Below are 18,236 nucleotides of genomic sequence, written 5' to 3'. Positions count from 1 at the left end.
AGTTTTATTAACTTTACCTCCATTGGATTCATATTGTGTAGTCTAATAGACAGCAGAGTTTGACCTCACTACCCTGTGATTTCTGTAGCATAGTTGACTTGGTTAGACGTGTTTCTTCCTCGCTTAGCACCACAAGCGTGCTTTAGAACACCCCCCCAGTGAACTGTATACTTCCCAGCAACAAAAATATTCATAGTCATCCTTTAGGTCCATTCACACTGAAATGTGTTAAGCTCAGGTAAATGCATATGCTTTGATGTGCGTTGGCATACTGCATTGCATTTTAACATACATTGTGTTACAAAAATTACTTTTTTTTTTTTTTTTTAAAGCAAAGTTGAATGGATTGGTTTGACTCTTGCATTTAAGTGTGCTGCAGTGCACTTACATGTGTTTTTTTTCTCATGGTCCTTAACCTCCTTAGCGGTATTCCCGAGTGTAGCTCGGGGTAAAGTTTCAGTACCAGAAGCGGTAACCCCCCCGAGCTACACTCGGGCTTACCATGCGGCGTTGCTCAGGGAGTCCCTGCAGCACTTACCTTGTCCTTCGCTCCCACGATGTGTCCCCTGCAGCATCCCCGGCCATCTCCTCCGGCCGATGCCGGCATCCGGCTTCCGTGTTCCGGTCCCTGTGATGTCGGGACGTACGGGCGCCGGAACCGGCGGGAAATTTGAAAATTTTAAAAAACGACATTTTTAAAAAAATGATTATCACATAGTAAAACATTGCTGTTTCAACCCATTTCACATACATTTTGTCCCGAGTGCTTTGTCCGGCGCCCTGCCTGCATTTTTACTGTTCTTTCTGCCTGGAAACTGAGAAACGTCCATGGCGTCCAAAAAGCGTCCCTTTAGGTCAAAAGCGGTTTTAGACCGGCTAGAGAACAGCGATAGTAAATCAGAACCACTTGCAGAATTGAGTGATAATGATTCGTGGGGGAAATTCGTCATCAGACACTGAAAACGATTCTGCGACTTTGCTCAGCGATGTGCGAACTTGGCGCTATATTTCACATTTCAGTGTTTTTGGTGTGATTTATATTATTGAATTAAATTTATTATTATATTATTATGTTTTATGAGTATTTTTATTAAATTATAATTTATGATTTTGTGTTTCAAGTTTTATCCTCCCCGGGATGTTTACTAGACTCTTGTTCGGACAGATTTCAGTGAGTTATTCCTAAATTACAGCCTACAATAAAAAACTACATATTTCCATGCAAAAAAATGTACCACTTTCAGCACCAAAAATCTGAAATAATCATACCGCCGAGGAGGTTAAAAAAGAAGGGCATGTTTTTCTTTTTTTTTTCTTTCAGTGCAGGGCAGCGTGCATCAGCATAAACAAACTGGTGTTCATTGCTCCTATTGAAATACGTCGCATTTTTACAATGTACAGTGGGTATAAAAAGTCTACACACCCGTTACAATGTCAGGTGTCTGTGATGTAAAATAATTAGACAAAGATAAATAATTTCAGAACCTTTTTCCACCTTTATTGTGACCTATAAACTGTACCACTCCATTGAAAAACAAAGTGAAATCTTTTATGGGGGGGAAAGAACATAAAATCTAAAGTAATGTTAAATAGGAGTCGGTGCACAACTGCCAACATTTTCTTCACCATTCGTTGTATTATACTGAGCATTAATATTTTTTTTTTTTTTTTTAGACAGGTTGGGAATCCTATTCCTGGACAGGGAGCTCCAGCAGTATTTCCAGCATATTCAGTCTTCAGCCCTTTGCAAATGATGTGGTGGCAGCAGATGTATGCTCGACAGTACTACATGCAATAGTAAGTTTTTTTTGTTTTTTTTTATCTTAGTTGTACGGTACAGGACAAAGGCAAAGCATTCACAGACCACGGATTATAGGCTTGCATCTTCAGTGAATGAACACTGGCAAGATTTTGAGGATACAACACCTCCCCTATAAACCTACCCCTCTCCATTCTCCGTTTTTTACTAGTGTCCTAAGGTGATGGACCTCTTCTCCTTCTCTGAGAAATCACTCTTAGTTTAAATAGTGTGGAATTTTCCTTTATTTCATCTTTTAATTCTTCAATTAACTCCAAACGGTCTTTGTTGTATTTTTAGACACATATAATACTGCTTCTAGTGTCTTGAGGCGATTATGAATGAAAGAGCCATTGTAATAAAAAATGAAGTGTGATTTTATTCTATCACACAATGATGTCAAATAAACAATGTAAAGCGTATTATGAACAGTTCCATCTAGATGAAACTACTGTAAAACTGACAAGCGAAAGTTCAAAGAAAAAGTCACCATTATCTGTCATGGCTGTCCTTGCCATGTGCGATTCTCATGTCCTTGTCCAACTCAAAGTCCGAGAGAGAAGACGGAAGTGACGTTAATGATGATCTCTTGTCTTGCAGCACCTGTTCCAGCATCTCAGACGTGTGTATGTAAGAGTTATGTAGCGTGTAAGTGTGAGTCTCTGTCCCTCAAGGCCCCCTTCATGCAGCATGAGTGTGTCATCTTAATACCTTGTATGGCATAGAAGGGAGGGGACGACACTCACATAATGTCTTTGATGGACAGGAACATATGTATGCTGATGTACATAATATTATAAGCTAATGACGTAAATGTATCAATGTTAGAAACGTATACTAAATATACACAGATACCATTAAAATACGTAATGTAATAGTAAGTCACTTCTAATAACCTTGACATAACTACCAAATACTTTTATGCCTAAATATAGTCTACTCAACTTTCAACTGGTATATACTATTTCAGCTTAACTTGTATATCTTTTGGTCTCAGCTATAATTGAAGAATAGTAAATACTACCATTTGTCACAGACCACTTACATATATTAATATTAATTATGACTAATCATAAAAACCAAATATTTTGCAAGCTTGCCATCAATATAAATGCTGAATCATAATTTAGATTTAACAGTCTTCTAATGCAGTGTTTCTCAACCTATTTTGAGTCCAGGTACCCTCTAAAATTATGGACAGTCCCAAGGCACCCTTTAAAATTATGGGACAGTCTTGAGGCCCCCCATTCTAAAATGTAAAAAACGATTCTAATAGTTTTATGTAATGCAGCAACATCCACACATGTAGGACGCCCAACATTGGAGGTGATTTATTCTTCCCTATCAAATACACTTTTGTACACTGGTCCTGACTAGTATTCCAGTGTTTCTCTGTGTTTCTCCATCACTGAGTTAATGTGACCCCAGCATTGATGGAGGGGGGCAGGGGAGAGTCAAAACAAGGATTCTGTGCAGGCAACTGACACCCTCGTTATCAACTGATGATGTCATTGGCCGGTGGCTAGAGGGTCGTAATGGCGCACAATGATAACCTGTGGCTTTGTGTAACTAAAAGTCAGGCTTCTTCCACCCGCTGGCTGTATACAAGCTTTGTGCAACTTTTAGACATTTTGCCGAGGCACCTCTAAAGAAACCTCAAGGCACCTCAGGGTGGCTGGGCACCCTGGTTGAGAGAGGCTTTTCTAATGCCACAGATGGAACCAGTGCATCCAAATTAACACCACCTCAGTAACCCCTTGGGAGTCTTGCCCTGGAGCCCAAGCTGTGAGGACAGCCTGTAATGCTGGATCCTGCGTGGACGCTCCACTCACACTTAGTGCAATGTGTGTAGTCAGCTGCAGGGTGTATTTTCTCTATTCTGGAATATTTTGATAGTGTCATTGCAGAAAATCTAGAGTAAAAATGCTGATAAGTTGCTACTACGACTAAAGCTGGTCATACACAGTTGGTTTTCATTCAGCCAGGACCTAAATCCATTCCAGCATCCACTTCAACAAGATGGAGGAATCCCCCTGCCTTTGTCAGAATATGCTGATCAACTGCCGTAGCTGATTGGGTGCAGCTGCTGATTGAGGAACATTTTCCAATGTGTCCCTTCCACAGAGGTTGCTCAAATGATTGACTTCTGTCAAGTGAGGGTTAGGGACTGATGTGAAAGTACGATATATACAGTGGGGCAAAAAAGTATTTAGTCCCCACCAATTGTGCAAGTTCTCCCACTTACAAAGATGAGAGAGGCCTGTAATTGGCATCATAGGGAGACCTCAACTATGAGAGACAAAATGAGAAAACAAATCCAGACAATCACATTGGCTGATCTGGAAAGAATTTATTTGCAAATTATGGTGGAAAATAAGTATTTGGTGAACATGAAAAGTTCATGTCAATACTTTGTTATATATCCTTTGTTGGCAATGACAGAGGTCAGACGTTTCCTGGAAGTCCTCACAAGGTTGGCACACACTGTTGCTGGTATGTTGGCCCATCCTCCATGCAGATCTCCTCCTCCATGCAGATCTCCTCTAGAGCAGTGATGTTTTGGGGCTGTCGCTGGGCAACACGGACTTCCAACTCCCTCCAAAGGTTTTCTATGGGGTTGAGATCTGGAGACTGGCTAGGCCACTCCAGGACCTTGAAATGCTTCTTACGAAGCCACTCCTTCGTTGCCCGTGTGGTATGTTTGGGATCATTGTCATGTTGGAAGACCCAGCCACGTTTCATCTTCAATGTCCTTGCTGATGGAAGGAGGTTTGCACTCAAAATCTCACGATACATGGCCCCATTCATTCTGTCCTGTACATGGATCAGTCGTCCTGGTCCCTTTGTGGAGAAACAGCCCCAAAGCATGATGTTGCCACCCCCATGCTTCACAGTAGGTATGGTGTTCTTTGGATGCAACTCAGCATTCTTTCTCCTCCAAACACGACGAGTTGTGTTTCTACCAAACAGTTCTATTTTGGTTTCACCTGACCATATGACATTCTCCCAATCCTCTTCTGGATCATCCAAATGCTCTCTAGCAAACTTCAGACGGGCCCCGGACATGTACTGGCTTAAGCAGGGGGACACATCTGGCACTGCAGGATCTGAGTCCCTGGCGGCGTAGTGTGTTACTGATGGTAGCCTTTGTTACGTTGGTCCCAGCTCTCTGCAGGTCATTCACTAGGTCCCCCCGTGTGGTCCTGGGATATTTGCTCACCGTTTGTGTGATCATTTTGACCCCACGGGGTGAGATCTTGCGTCCAAAGTTGATTTGTTCACACCAAGCTGCTTGCCCATTGCAGATTCAGTCTTCCCAGCCTGGTGCAGGTCTACAATTTTGTTTCTGGTGTCCTTCGACAGCTCTTTGGTCTTCACCATAGTGGAGTTTGGAGTGTGACTGTTTGAGGTTGTGGACAGGTGTCTTTTATACTGATAACAAGTTCAAACAGGTGCCATTGATACAGGTAATGAGTGCAGGAGGAGGAGCCTCTTAAAGAAGAAGGTACAGGTCTGTGAGAGCCAGAAATCTTGCTTGTTTATAGGTGACCAAATACATATTTTCCACCATAATTTGCAAATAAATTCTTTCCAGATCAGCCAATGTGATTGTCTGGATTTGTTTTCTCATTTTGTCTCTCATAGTTGAGGTCTACCTATGATGCCAATTACAGGCCTCTCTCATCTTTGTAAGTGAGAGAAATTGCACCATTGGTGGGGAATAAATACTTTTTTGCCCCACTGTATATGTAAAGTGCTGCGTAAACTGATGGTGCTATATAAGTACCTGTAAGAAATAAGTGGGAGCGCACACTGATCGAATTTCAGCCATTCTCGTGCGGAAGCGGCTTAATTTTGATTAGTTTATGGGCTGAGTTATTCACGTGTGTAGTTTAGTGTGAAGTACTGAGTGCTGTAAACAGGATTTTTATTGGGTGATAAAATACAGGAAAACCCATTTCCCCATTGTACATTATTTTTTTTTTTGGGTGGAACATGTGACATGTTTCCACTGCTGCAGCACCCCCCCCGATCCGCCGCCTCAAGTGACAGCAAGCCAGAGATCTTCTCCCCAAACTCGCTGTCACAATGTAAACATTTATGTGAATGGGAAAAGTGCATCTACTGTCAGCCTTTGCGGCTGACTGCTTGTAGTTTTCAATGAACTACCAGAGCGTGTTGAGTGCTTCAGGTAGTTCATTGATGGTTGCTGTCATCGTGTAACTGCCTGCCCATATGAGGTACGAGGAAACGGCTTAAACGGACTGCCGTAGGAGTAATGCATTCTGTGATTTGCTGATCGCGGGTGCAATGCTTTACAGACTCCTAATAAAAAAAAATAATAAATGTACATTTTTTTTTAACTGCAAAAAGATGTGCATTTATTATTATTATTATTATTATTATTATTATTATTTTAAAGGTGAACATAGCCATTCATGAGTGATGGTTATGCTTCGGATCACATCCTATTTTAACGTGTTTAATATGCATTGTATATCATAAGTGTAAGTCAGGTGAAATAAAGATTCGGTGAACGCCGGGTCATTTTTAAGCTGCCAGAATTAATGAGGGAACTTTCTTAGTTGATGAAATTAGGCTGATTTATGAAAGGAGTTGCGTGAAAATTCTCAACCATTCAAAGTAAATCCGCCTCATTTGTGAGTATTAAAGTGGTTCTGAAGGCTGAATGGTTTTTTTTTTACCTTCATGTATTCTATGCATGAAGGTAAAAAAACCTTCAGTATGCAGCTTCCCCTGCAGTTCCCCCTAATACTTACCCAAGCTCAATCCCAGTCCACAGATGTGCACAAGAGCAACTGCTCTCCCGGGTCTCCGCCACCTCATTGACTTAGAGAACAGCCGTGGGAGCCATTGGCTCCTGCGGCTGTCAATCACAGCCAGTGAGGAGGGAGCGGGAGGCGGAGCTGATTCCATGTGTCTTATGGACACTCAGAGTGGGGCTTGGGAGCGAGCATGCATGAGTGCCCCCAGAGCAAGTTGCTTGCTATGGGGACACTCAAGAGGAGGAGCCAGGAGCGCCAGCACGGGACCCGAGAAGAGGAAGATCGGGTCTGTTCTGTGCAAAACCAGGTAAGTATAACATGTTTCTTATTTTTTTTATTAATTCTACCTTTACTATCACTTTAATTTAAAATGTATGGGGCAAGCTTTGTCTCCACTATGTTTTTACTGTAGCAGTCAGCCAGCATTTAAATTTAAATTTTTTTGAAGTTGTGTGGGAAAAATAGAAGCTGATTGCTATGAGTAATAACACCAACTAAGATAGAACTTGTCTCAGACACATTTTATTAGTTCTCCCCATTGTGTCTTGTGTGGAGTTTCTTGTCATTCAGTATTTTTAGCTGTGTTTTAGAATAGAAGTAAAGTTTGTATCAATTGTATTCCTGAAAATGTAAGTTTGTTTTTTTTTTCCTTTTTTTTTTTTTTAATTTTTTTTTTATTAATTTACCTTCCATCTTTTATTCCATGTTTTGTTTGCACTCTGAGGATTACTTCATCACAGTACATGTAGCAATGTATTCAGAGTGCAGTAACACAGAACTCCCCTTTTCACATTCTAGTGTATTTAGACTGCTCAGAGCTGGTTCTATGGGTCACTGCATACCATTGCTCCTTGAACTTTAGAAATCAGCACAGATCTATGATGTTCTAACATTGTAAAGGCTGATGTATGATTGGCATTAAAGATTATAATTAGTGTTCACTTATTTTTCATTTCATAGTCAAGCTGTGGCTTCCAACCAAGGACCTACTGCAACTCCCACCATCAATTCAGATCAACCTCCTACAAACCCTCCAAGAGCAGCTCCAAACATTGCTCCAGAAGTGAACCAAAATGTCCAAATGAATGTTCAAGGCGGCGCTGTTATGAACGAAGAAGACATTAACCGTGATTGGCTAGACTGGATTTACACTGTGTCCCGAGCAGCTATTCTTCTTAGCATAGTTTACTTCTATTCATCATTCAGTCGATTTGTTATGGTCATGGGAGCTATGATACTTGTTTACATGTAAGTGTGTGTGTATGTGTGTGTGTGTGTGTGTGTGTTTTGTTTGCTGTGTGATCATGCTTCTGCTTTAACTGCTATACCAAATGGGAAGAGTGAACCTGCCTGACGCTCGGGACATGCAGTTCCAGGCAAGCAGAGGGGTTTACTATTTTTTAGGAGCTGACTGTCGGGTTTCTTGTAAAAGTAATCTGAGCGGCTAACTAGATGCTGGATTGCGTTTACAATTAGCAGGAGGGGGCATTAACACCCCACCAACACCCCCCCACACTGCCTTCTGTGGCTTTTGCGGGCTGCCCCATCCCATGGGGACACCATATCAACCAGCCGGCATTTTTGGCAGTTGATCATAGAGGCGGACGAAGACCGAAACCAATCTGTCTACCTCTATGATATAGGAAACCAGAAACGATGAGCATACATCACTTCCAGCTTCCCCTGATGTAAACAACAACATTTTTAAAAATGGAAAGCATTTGATCACACCGATCTTGATGTGATCAAATGCTTTTAAGGGCAGAAGAGGCATTTGGAGTCTTATTGACCCCAGATCTTTCTGTAAAGAGTACCTGTCACTGCCTATTGCTGTCACAAGGGATGTTTATATTCCTTGTGGCAGCAATAAAAGTGATCAAAAAGAAAAAAATTTAAGTGACAGTGAAAAAAAAATGTAAAGCGCCCCTGTCCCCCCTGCTTTCACGCAAAGGTGAACACACACTCTGGTGCTGCACGCATGCAAACAGCGATCATCCTACATGTGAAGTATCAACGCAAACATCAGATCATGGACAGTAATTCTAGCACCAGACCTCCTGTGTAAATCTAAAGTGGTAATCTGTAAATTCTTTTAAATTGTCGCCTATGAATAGTAAAATTTACATTGTTTGTTGCCATTGCACGGTCGTGCGCAATTTTAAAGCGTGATATGTTTGGTATCTATTTACTTTAAAATTAAAAAAAAGTGTATTTTTTTCCCCAACAATTGTGTTTAAAAAACCTCTGCGCAAATACTGTGTGACATAAAACATTGCAACACCCACCAATTTATTCTCTAGGGCCTCTGCTTTAAAAAATATACATAATGTTTGTGGGTTCTAAGAATTTTCTAGCAAAAAATACTGATTGCTATATGTAAACAAAGTGCCAGTAAAATCTTGGCCTTCAAGAGGTAAAGGATGAGTTCACCTTTTGTAACATATGACATTTTATACTCCTATTCTGGGTGTCACATGTTACAAATGCACCAGCCTCCTCTCTTGGGTCCTGGATCCTGCATTTGGCACGTGCCTAGGCATGGAGTGCAAAGCGATGAGTTGGCCGCAGGGTGCTACATAAATCCAGAGCCGTGTGCCATCCACTGCTAAATTCCTATCCCCAATTTGAGTTGCTGCCCTCCTCAGAGGCTTCGCTAGTTCCTTCTGGCACACCTCCCTCCTCCTGTTTATCCAGAGAGCAGTTCTCAGCCGCTATGGATGAATTCATGAGTAGGACCTTTATTAGAGGTCACAGGTCACAGGAAGTAAGGAAAACGCTGTTGCAGCTGAGACAGTTCTGGAGTCCTGACAGGAGCCAGGTAAGTGTTTAAAGACAGGTAGGTAGGAAAGATAAAATAAGGACAGAGAATGCATTATTGTCAAACAAAAAGACTTTTAGACTTTAGAACCACTTTATGTTGTGTTTCGGGTATTTCCTTTGCAGTTTACAGTTGTTGTTGTGGGGATTGTATTCTAATGCGACCTTTGAATGATTTTGATATGCAGGCACCAAGCTGGATGGTTTCCTTTTAGACAAGAAGAAGGTCCGCCACAAGCAAGAGACAATGCAGCGGATGTGAATCAAGACAGAGTGAACAACAATGAGCTCTTGGAAATGGTGAGTCGTTGTGGTAATTGTATGTATAATGTGCCCCATGTTTCTACTGATCCCAATGACTCCTAGAGCTGGGTATACATGTACCATTCAGTAGCAACCGGACAACTTTTGGTACATTTGTACCGCTGTCTGTTCAACAGAAGCTGGTCTAACGACTGGCTTTTGTTGAGGGTCATGCTGGAAAATCAGCATTCGATCTGACCTTGCCACCAATGGCTGCAGCGCTAATCTGTGTATTCCGGTGGGGGGGGGGGGGGGGGGGGTAGGGAGTCCCTGGTGTCAGAATGCAATACCTCAGTGGGAGAGATCTCTGCATATGCATCATTTCTGTTGATGCAGAGATTTTTATTTTTCATTCATCCTCCTGTTTAAGAAGTTATATTCTTATTAACTTCTAGTTTAGTCCACCCAAAGTTTACTTTGGAATTTTGTTTGAAAGCCAATGAGTCCTCCTTATAATTTCTTGGTATTCTACACTGAAGTATTAAAGTTTTGCCTACATTTGTACACGTGAATTTTAGTTACAGATATCTATATGGTGCTGCTGCCCTATACTGCGAAGTAGTTTAAGGCCCAATTTCCACTAGTGAAGTCAGCGACCAGATCGGATCACCTGCAGGTAATAGCAGCTTGACCGGACCCAGCCGAGTCTCCCATAGCTAACTGCAGTTACAAGAGTGAATGGGTTCTAAGCCAATTAACAGCAACTTTCATAGAACCAAACCCTAGTAACTACAGTTACCCTAATTCTAAACAACTAAGTGGAACCTTAATATTGAAGTGTATGTAAAGCCAAAGGTTTTATCTTAATGGTTCCATACAGGATACACATTATTATTAGACCATGAATTATACACAGCTACCTTCAGGTGACTGGACACAAGCAACGAATGTGCCACAGCCACACGCAAAGTATAACTGCCCGCTGTGTCCGAATCCATTTTTTGCTAGGGTGATGATAGACCTGTTCACTGGAGAATTTTTTTAACCATTCAGTTTTTTGTTTGAAGCTTCTTTCCTGGACTATTTGACAGTTTCTGTGATGGTTACCATTGGTTTGTACATTGGGGACTGTACCCAAACTGTGTGGGGGCAGCCTGGAATGTTTGCTTCGGGCGCTGGTGTTAGGTGTTTACATTGACACATAAAGCAACTCATATAGTTAGCTGCAGGGTGCTATATAGGTTCAGGGTCATGGTCCATTTCCATGGTTCCCAGATCTTAAACACCCCTTTATGGGTATGACCACTGTGACGGGCAACCTGAAACTCTCATAGTGTCATAGATACGGTAGGACAAGTTTTACACCAATTCCTGACTTTTCCTAACATAATATGCAGCTTGGCGCATATTATTCCGTTTTACTGGCAGAAGATTTGAGTGTTATTCACTTTATTGTGGTAATCTCTGGCATTTTGTCTGTAATATTTCTTGGCGTGAGCAATTTAAACATGGTGGTTTTCTCCTCCTGCCCAGACTTAGTCTCATAAAGATGAGGTAACTGCATCTCGCCTCTTGGATGATGCCTTCCTGCCTGACTTTTTTGTCAAAAGTACGCGCTTTGCTGCACTCCTGTTGTCATCTACAAGTAAACGGCAGCAAAAACATGGTCGAGACTTGGGTTATAGCAGCAAAAACATGGTCGAGACTTGGGTTATAGCAGCAAAAACATGGTCGAGACTTGGGTTATAGCAGCAAAAACATGGTCGAGACTTGGGTTATAGCAGCAAAAACATGGTGGAGACTTGGGTTATAGCAGCAAAAACATGGTGGAGACTTGGGTTACAGCAGCAAAAACATGGTGGAGACTTGGGTTATAGCAGCAAAAACATGGTCGAGACTTGGGTTATAGCAGCAAAAACATGGTGGAGACTTGGGTTATAGCAGCAAAAACATGGTCGAGACTTGGGTTATAGCAGCAAAAACATGGTCGAGACTTGGGTTATAGCAGCAAAAACATGGTGGAGACTTGGGTTATAGCAGCAAAAACATGGTGGAGACTTGGGTTATAGCAGCAAAAACATGGTGGAGACTTGGGTTATAGCAGCAAAAACATGGTCGAGACTTGGGTTATAGCAGCAAAAACATGGTGGAGACTTGGGTTATAGCAGCAAAAACATGGTCGAGACTTGGGTTATAGCAGCAAAAACATGGTCAAGACTTGGGTTATAGCAGCTGTTATATCCAGACATGCACAACCCCATCCATGCTGTACTCCAAAACTGTTAGTACCCCATTGGGGATCCCCTCACTTAGCAATGGAGGGTCACAGGCATAAGGTTGCTGGGACAATTCAGATTAGCTTGTGTTCTACAGATGGCCTGCAGGAAACTCTAACCATTGCTCCAGGTGATAGCTGTTTCCTTGTCCTGGAGCAACGTCCTGGAGCAACGTCCTGGAGCAATGTCCTGTTATAACATCACGCCCATTATATTGACTTTAGTACCCTTTCAGGTTATACAACATGTAGCCTGTCTGACAAAAACATATATTCCCCGGATCCTGTTCAGGATGCAGAAGCAGAACTTCCTTTCCTTGAGAATATATTGGAGGAAAGTATCGAGGACCCTAATTTTGTTGCACAGGATTTTTGTCATTTTGCTGAGGTAGAAGCTGTAGTTTTACGCCAACGCTCTCTACTCTGGACACGCTAATTGACAAGGTGCACACTAATCTTTGCTTGACAGCACCTGATTCTCCGGTCTAAGCAAGTCCTTATGGGCACCAGAAAGCTAGCCAAGTCCAGAAAGGCTTTTCTAATACATTCACTGATTTGTGCACTTTAAGAGGACTGGCCAGGTCCTGAAAGGGTGTTTACAACTCCTAAGCTTTTTGCGTGAGATTTATCCTATTGAAAGGGCTTTTTATAAGAAAATGAGCTTTTCCAGTAATGGATCCTGGAATTCAAGTCCTCAATGAACATCTTACAGCACTAACGAGGATGTTCCTTCTTTTATCAATTCTGTTTATAGATATCTGGAAGTCTTCTTAAGGCCTTCTTTGCCATTGCAGATTCTGTCCTGAGCCCAGCTATGGCTGTTATGTCCATTTACTAGACTATTGCTAACTGGATGAGACCTGTAAACATAGAACATGACCCTGTCTTTATGGACCCTTCTCTCTTAGAACACTTACAACTGATGCCATCAACATTGCTGCTTTGTGTTGACACTCTAGAACAGGGGTAGGCAACCTTTGAGCATAGGGGTTGATTTACTAAAGGCAAATAGACTGGGCACTTTGCAAGTGCAGTTACTCTAGAGCTTAATGAATGAAGGGAAGCTGTGCTGACTTCCATCATCCAATCAGATGCAAGCAGAAATGCTGTTTTTTTTGTTTTTGTTGTTTTCCTTGCTTGTGATTGGGTATTCTTTGCAAAGTGAATCTTCACCTCATTTACTGAGCTCTGGAACAGTTGCACTTGAAAAAAGTCAATGTTACACCACTGTACCACCCTACACTCTTACTTCATCCTGCTATACGCTTGCTGCACCACTGTACCCCCTGCACTCCTACTTCATCCTGCTATACGCTTGCTGCACCACTGTACCCCCTGCACTCTTACTTCATCCTGCTATACGCTTGCTGCACCACTGTACCCCCTGCACTCCTACTTCATCCTGCTATACACTTGCTGCACCACTGTACCCCCTGCACTCCTACTTCATCCTGCTATACGCTTGCTGCACCACTGTACCCCCTGCACTCCTACTTCATCCTGCTATACGCTTGCTGCACCACTGTACCCCCTGCACTCTTACTTCATCCTGCTATACGCTTGCTGCACCACTGTAGCCCCTGCACTCCTACTTCATCCTGCTATACACTTGCTGCACCACTGTACCCCCTGCACTCCTACTTCATCCTGCTATACACTTGCTGCACCACTGTACCCCCTGCACTCCTACTTCATCCTGCTATACACTTGCTGCACCACTGTACCCCCTGCACTCCTACTTCATCCTGCTATACACTTGCTGCACCACTGTACCCCCTGCACTCCTACTTCATCCTGCTATACACTTGCTGCACCACTGTACCCCCTGCACTCTTACTTCATTCTGCTATATGCTTGCTGCACCACTGTACCCCCTGCACTCCTACTTCATCCTGCTATACGCTTGCTGCACCACTGTACCCCCTGCACTCTTACTTCATCCTGCTATACGCTTGCTGCACCACTGTACCCCCTGCACTCTTACTTCATCCTGCTATACGCTTGCTGCACCACTGTACCCCCTGCACTCCTACTTCATCCTGCTATACACTTGCTGCACCACTGTACCCCCTGCACTCCTACTTCATCCTGCTATACGCTTGCTGCACCACTGTACCCCCTGCACTCCTACTTCATCCTGCTATACGCTTGCTGCACCACTGTACCCCCTGCACTCTTACTTCATCTTGCTATACGCTTGCTGCACCACTGTACCCCCTGCACTCCTACTTCATCCTGCTATACGCTTGCTGCACCACTGTACCCCCTGCACTCTTACTTCATCCTGCTATACGCTTGCTGCACCACTGTACCCCCTGCACTCTTACTTCATCCTGCTATACGCTTGCTGCACCACTGTACCCCCTGCACTCTTACTTCATCCTGCTATACACTTGCTGCACCACTGTACCCCCTGCACTCTTACTTCATTCTGCTATACGCTTGCTGCACCACTGTACCCCCTGCACTCCTACTTCATCCTGCTATACGCTTGCTGCACCACTGTACCCCCTGCACTCTTACTTCATCCTGCTATACGCTTGCTGCACCACTGTACCCCCTGCACTCTTACTTCATCCTGCTATACGCTTGCTGCACCACTGTACCCCCTGCACTCCTACTTCATCCTGCTATACACTTGCTGCACCACTGTACCCCCTGCACTCCTACTTCATCCTGCTATACGCTTGCTGCACCACTGTACCCCCTGCACTCCTACTTCATCCTGCTATACGCTTGCTGCACCACTGTACCCCCTGCACTCTTACTTCATCTTGCTATACGCTTGCTGCACCACTGTACCCCCTGCACTCCTACTTCATCCTGCTATACGCTTGCTGCACCACTGTACCCCCTGCACTCTTACTTCATCCTGCTATACGCTTGCTGCACCACTGTACCCCCTGCACTCTTACTTCATCCTGCTATACGCTTGCTGCACCACTGTACCCCCTGCACTCTTACTTCATCCTGCTATACACTTGCTGCACCACTGTACCCCCTGCACTCTTACTTCATCCTGCTATACGCTTGCTGCACCACTGTACCCCCTGCACTCTTACTTCATCCTGCTATACACTTGCTGCACCACTGTACCCCCTGCACTCCTACTTCATCCTGCTATACACTTGCTGCACCACTGTACCCCCTGCACACCTGCTCTGTTGCTGTATCCCCAGCATATCTATTCATCTACTGCACACCAACCTGCACATCTGTTTAGCACTGTATCCCTTGCCCACCTACCCCACTGCTATACCCCCCCACACCTTCTCCTCCCGCATATCGCTTACACCTCTGCACATCCTGGTGGGTTTTCAAGTAGGTGAAAGGGGAGGAGCCAGATGACGCAGCAAACATTCAGGGCTGGGTTTCCATGCCAGTGACTAAAAAAAAAAAAAAGTGTGGCGCTAGCGAGGTCATTGGAACTGTCCCCAGTTCTGTGAAGTCAGTGTGTGTTACTGAAAAAGGCAGCATGTACCAAGTGTGATTCAGCAAGCCTCTGAAATGTCCCTGATCTGTGTGCACATGTGCGGGGCGTTGTGGCTTAAAAGCATGGTCTGCTTGTTAAAGAAAAAAATGCCCATGTGCCACATCCTTCCTTGAAGGAACATGTTCAAATAGCATTTTAAAAGTGCTACTAACACACTAGGAGGAAACGTATATTATCGAAAAGAGGGGTATTGTTCATCCAAATACTGTCTGACTAACACACGTCCTATTTTATTATACCTCCAATGTAATAACCAGAATGTTCTATTCAGGAACAGCCAGCTCACATTTCAGCTCTCGTGCCATTCACATTCCTGCAGTGGAAAATTGCAGATGGACTTCTAAGCCGCCAATAACTAGACCTAGAGTAATGGTCGCTGCACTTTGAGATCTTTCGAACTCTCTGTCAAAGGTGGGGAAAGCCAGAAGTGAACATCCTCGCCTCTGGATTCAACAACAAACTGGACAAACTTGTAGCCAAGCCAAAACTTGTAGCCAGGAAGTTATCCTGTAGCCTTCGCAGCGGATGCTTTAGTAACTCCTTGGGCTCAATTAAAGCTTCTTTTTGCCTTCTCTCTGATGAAGATCTTCCTTTGACTTCTGCACCAGATAGAGGAAGAATGGGTTCTGGTGATTCTAATTGCACCAAATAGGCCCAGAATAACATGGTACCCAGACATAAGCAGACTTCTGGTATAAAGACCAAACATACTGGCCACCCTGCTTCTCATTCTCCTCTCTAATGGCATGGTTGCTGAAACCCAAGTCCTAAAGGAGAGTGGCATTTCTGACTTATTCCCACTCGGGGCAAGAAAATACAACTCCCATAAGGACTAACATCTCACATGGAAGCCTTGCTTTGCCTGATGCAAGGACAAGAATCAGAGTACCAAGGAATACTCTATCACCCTTATTCTGGCCTTCAGTCTTGTCCTGACCAGGATCTGGCCCTAAGTACCCTCAAGGGACAGGTTTTTGCTTTTATCCATTTTTTAAGTCCAGGAACCTCTTGCCTCGCAGTTCCTATTCAAGACTTTCTTCAGGGAGTTGCTCATATAAACCCCCCAAATTCAGCCTCCTGTGTCACTTTGGGATCTCAGCCTGGTGCTCTATGAGCTTTAGAGACCTCCCTTTGAACCAACTAGAGCTATCCCGTTGGAAGGCCTCTCACGGTTGCTTTCCTGGTAGCCATTACATCTGTTAGGCATATTAGCAGAGTTTTTCTATAAAAAGCACTTGTTTTACACAAGGTCAAAGTGGTTTTGAAACCAAAACCTTCTTTCCTACCCAAGGTGTTCCTTTCTTTCTACTTCAAGGAGTGCATTGTTGTTACTTTTCCTTGTCCTGCCCCAAAACATGACAAGGAAATCTCCCTACATTGCCTAGATATGGCAAGGTCTGTCAGAGTCCACCTGAAAGCCACAACCTTTGATCAGGAGTCCTCTTTATCCTGTCTGTGGATCATAAAGGGCATCCTGCTTTATGTTTCACTATTGCTAGATTAATCAGAAAACCCATATCCAAGGTTTGTGCCCTTTGGGACAGAGTTCCTGCATTGTCTGATCCAATTCCATCAGGGCTGTTGTCTTTTTAGCATCAAGCATCTGCTTGCTCCACTACCTGGTCCTCTGTTCACACATTTTCAAAGTCCTACCAGGTTGATGTTTAGGCCTCGGCTGTTGCAAGCTTCGACCACAAGGCGCTTCAAGCTGTTATTTGAGTGTTTTTTTGTTTGGGTTCCTTAACCTTTTGTTTTCTTGTGGGCTTGTTGGCATTTGTGTTTGCTTTGTTCTTGCCCACACCTCAGATAATTGCTTGGCACATTCCGAGGTGTAACAATACAAGTCCTGTGCTGTATGATTAAGATAATAGGAATCAGGGTGGATAAAAATCGATAATTTTGTTTTTAAAAATCTGATTTTTTTTTTATTTAAATCTGATTTTTTTTTTTTGTTTTATCAAATTTATTTAAATAAAATGCTTTTGGAGTAAAAATGTATCTAAAGATAGTTTTCTATTTAAGATACATTAATAATTTAGTTTATTTAGCATGAAATGGAGCTTAGTTATGTAGCATGAGGCTGTATATTCTACAATATTTACATTTTTGGTAAATTTATTCAATGAATCCAAGCTCTGCAAGCTGAGATAACAACATGCACTACATTGATGCATTCACACCATTTCACAGCAACCGTGAGAAAAAACATGAAATAAAAGCATTGGAGTCGTTCTCCAGCTATGTGTGATTAACCTAAAATTGGTTCTGATTTCGCTCTTTTACTAACCTGGCAGCTTATTATTCTAAAAAGGAAACCTTTATTTGCTTTGCAAATATTAAAGATTCGAACTACCAGCAAGAATGAGTTGGATTCCTTACATTTAAAGAGCACCTGTCATTTTAGATCCATCATGGCAGTGCCTTTTAGAGGGCATCCACTCACCTGCTTCCGCCACGTCCCTCACCTTGTTGTGTCACTGCTGCATCACCAGCCGTCCCATTAAAGTGAATGGGACTGTCGGTGAGTCAACAGCGGGTCAGAGGAGGAGCCGCTGAGGGACAGAGATGACAGTTGCCCTTTCAAGATTGATTTAAATCAAATCCACCCTGATAGGAATTTTGATGTTCCTGTAAATTCCTTATCTTAAAGTACAGTACAGGTCACATGCCCTTCTCCTCTTACTCACTTTTTATTGTTTGCTAAAAAATATGGAGTCTCATAAAGTGGGCGGGGTTGTGTGGCGCACTCTGGAGTGGCCCTTGCAAATTTTGTGTACTAGTGCCCATAATTTGAAGGTAGCTGCATAACTCATGGTCTAAAAA

General features: G+C 43.1%; 1 protein-coding gene across 1 annotated transcript in view; it reads left to right on the top strand.

Moving 5' to 3' along the window:
• Positions 1-18,236, top strand: part of HERPUD2 (HERPUD family member 2) — a 45,259-nt gene that overhangs the window by 24,531 nt on the left and 2,492 nt on the right. The window contains exons 6-8 of the mRNA XM_089662401.1: positions 1,675-1,797; positions 7,546-7,833; positions 9,591-9,702. Coding sequence (XP_089518527.1) covers positions 1,675-1,797; positions 7,546-7,833; positions 9,591-9,702 — 523 coding nt within the window. The remainder of the gene's footprint in view (positions 1-1,674; positions 1,798-7,545; positions 7,834-9,590; positions 9,703-18,236) is intronic.

The sequence above is a fragment of the Staurois parvus genome, unplaced genomic scaffold (genome assembly GCF_062004578.1).
Source record: "Staurois parvus isolate SC_StPar_1 unplaced genomic scaffold, SC_StPar_1.0 ptg001467l, whole genome shotgun sequence".
Classification (NCBI taxonomy): domain Eukaryota; kingdom Metazoa; phylum Chordata; class Amphibia; order Anura; family Ranidae; genus Staurois; species Staurois parvus.
The sequence above is the reverse complement of the archived record's forward strand: the minus strand, read 5'-3'. Positions and strand labels throughout refer to the sequence as shown.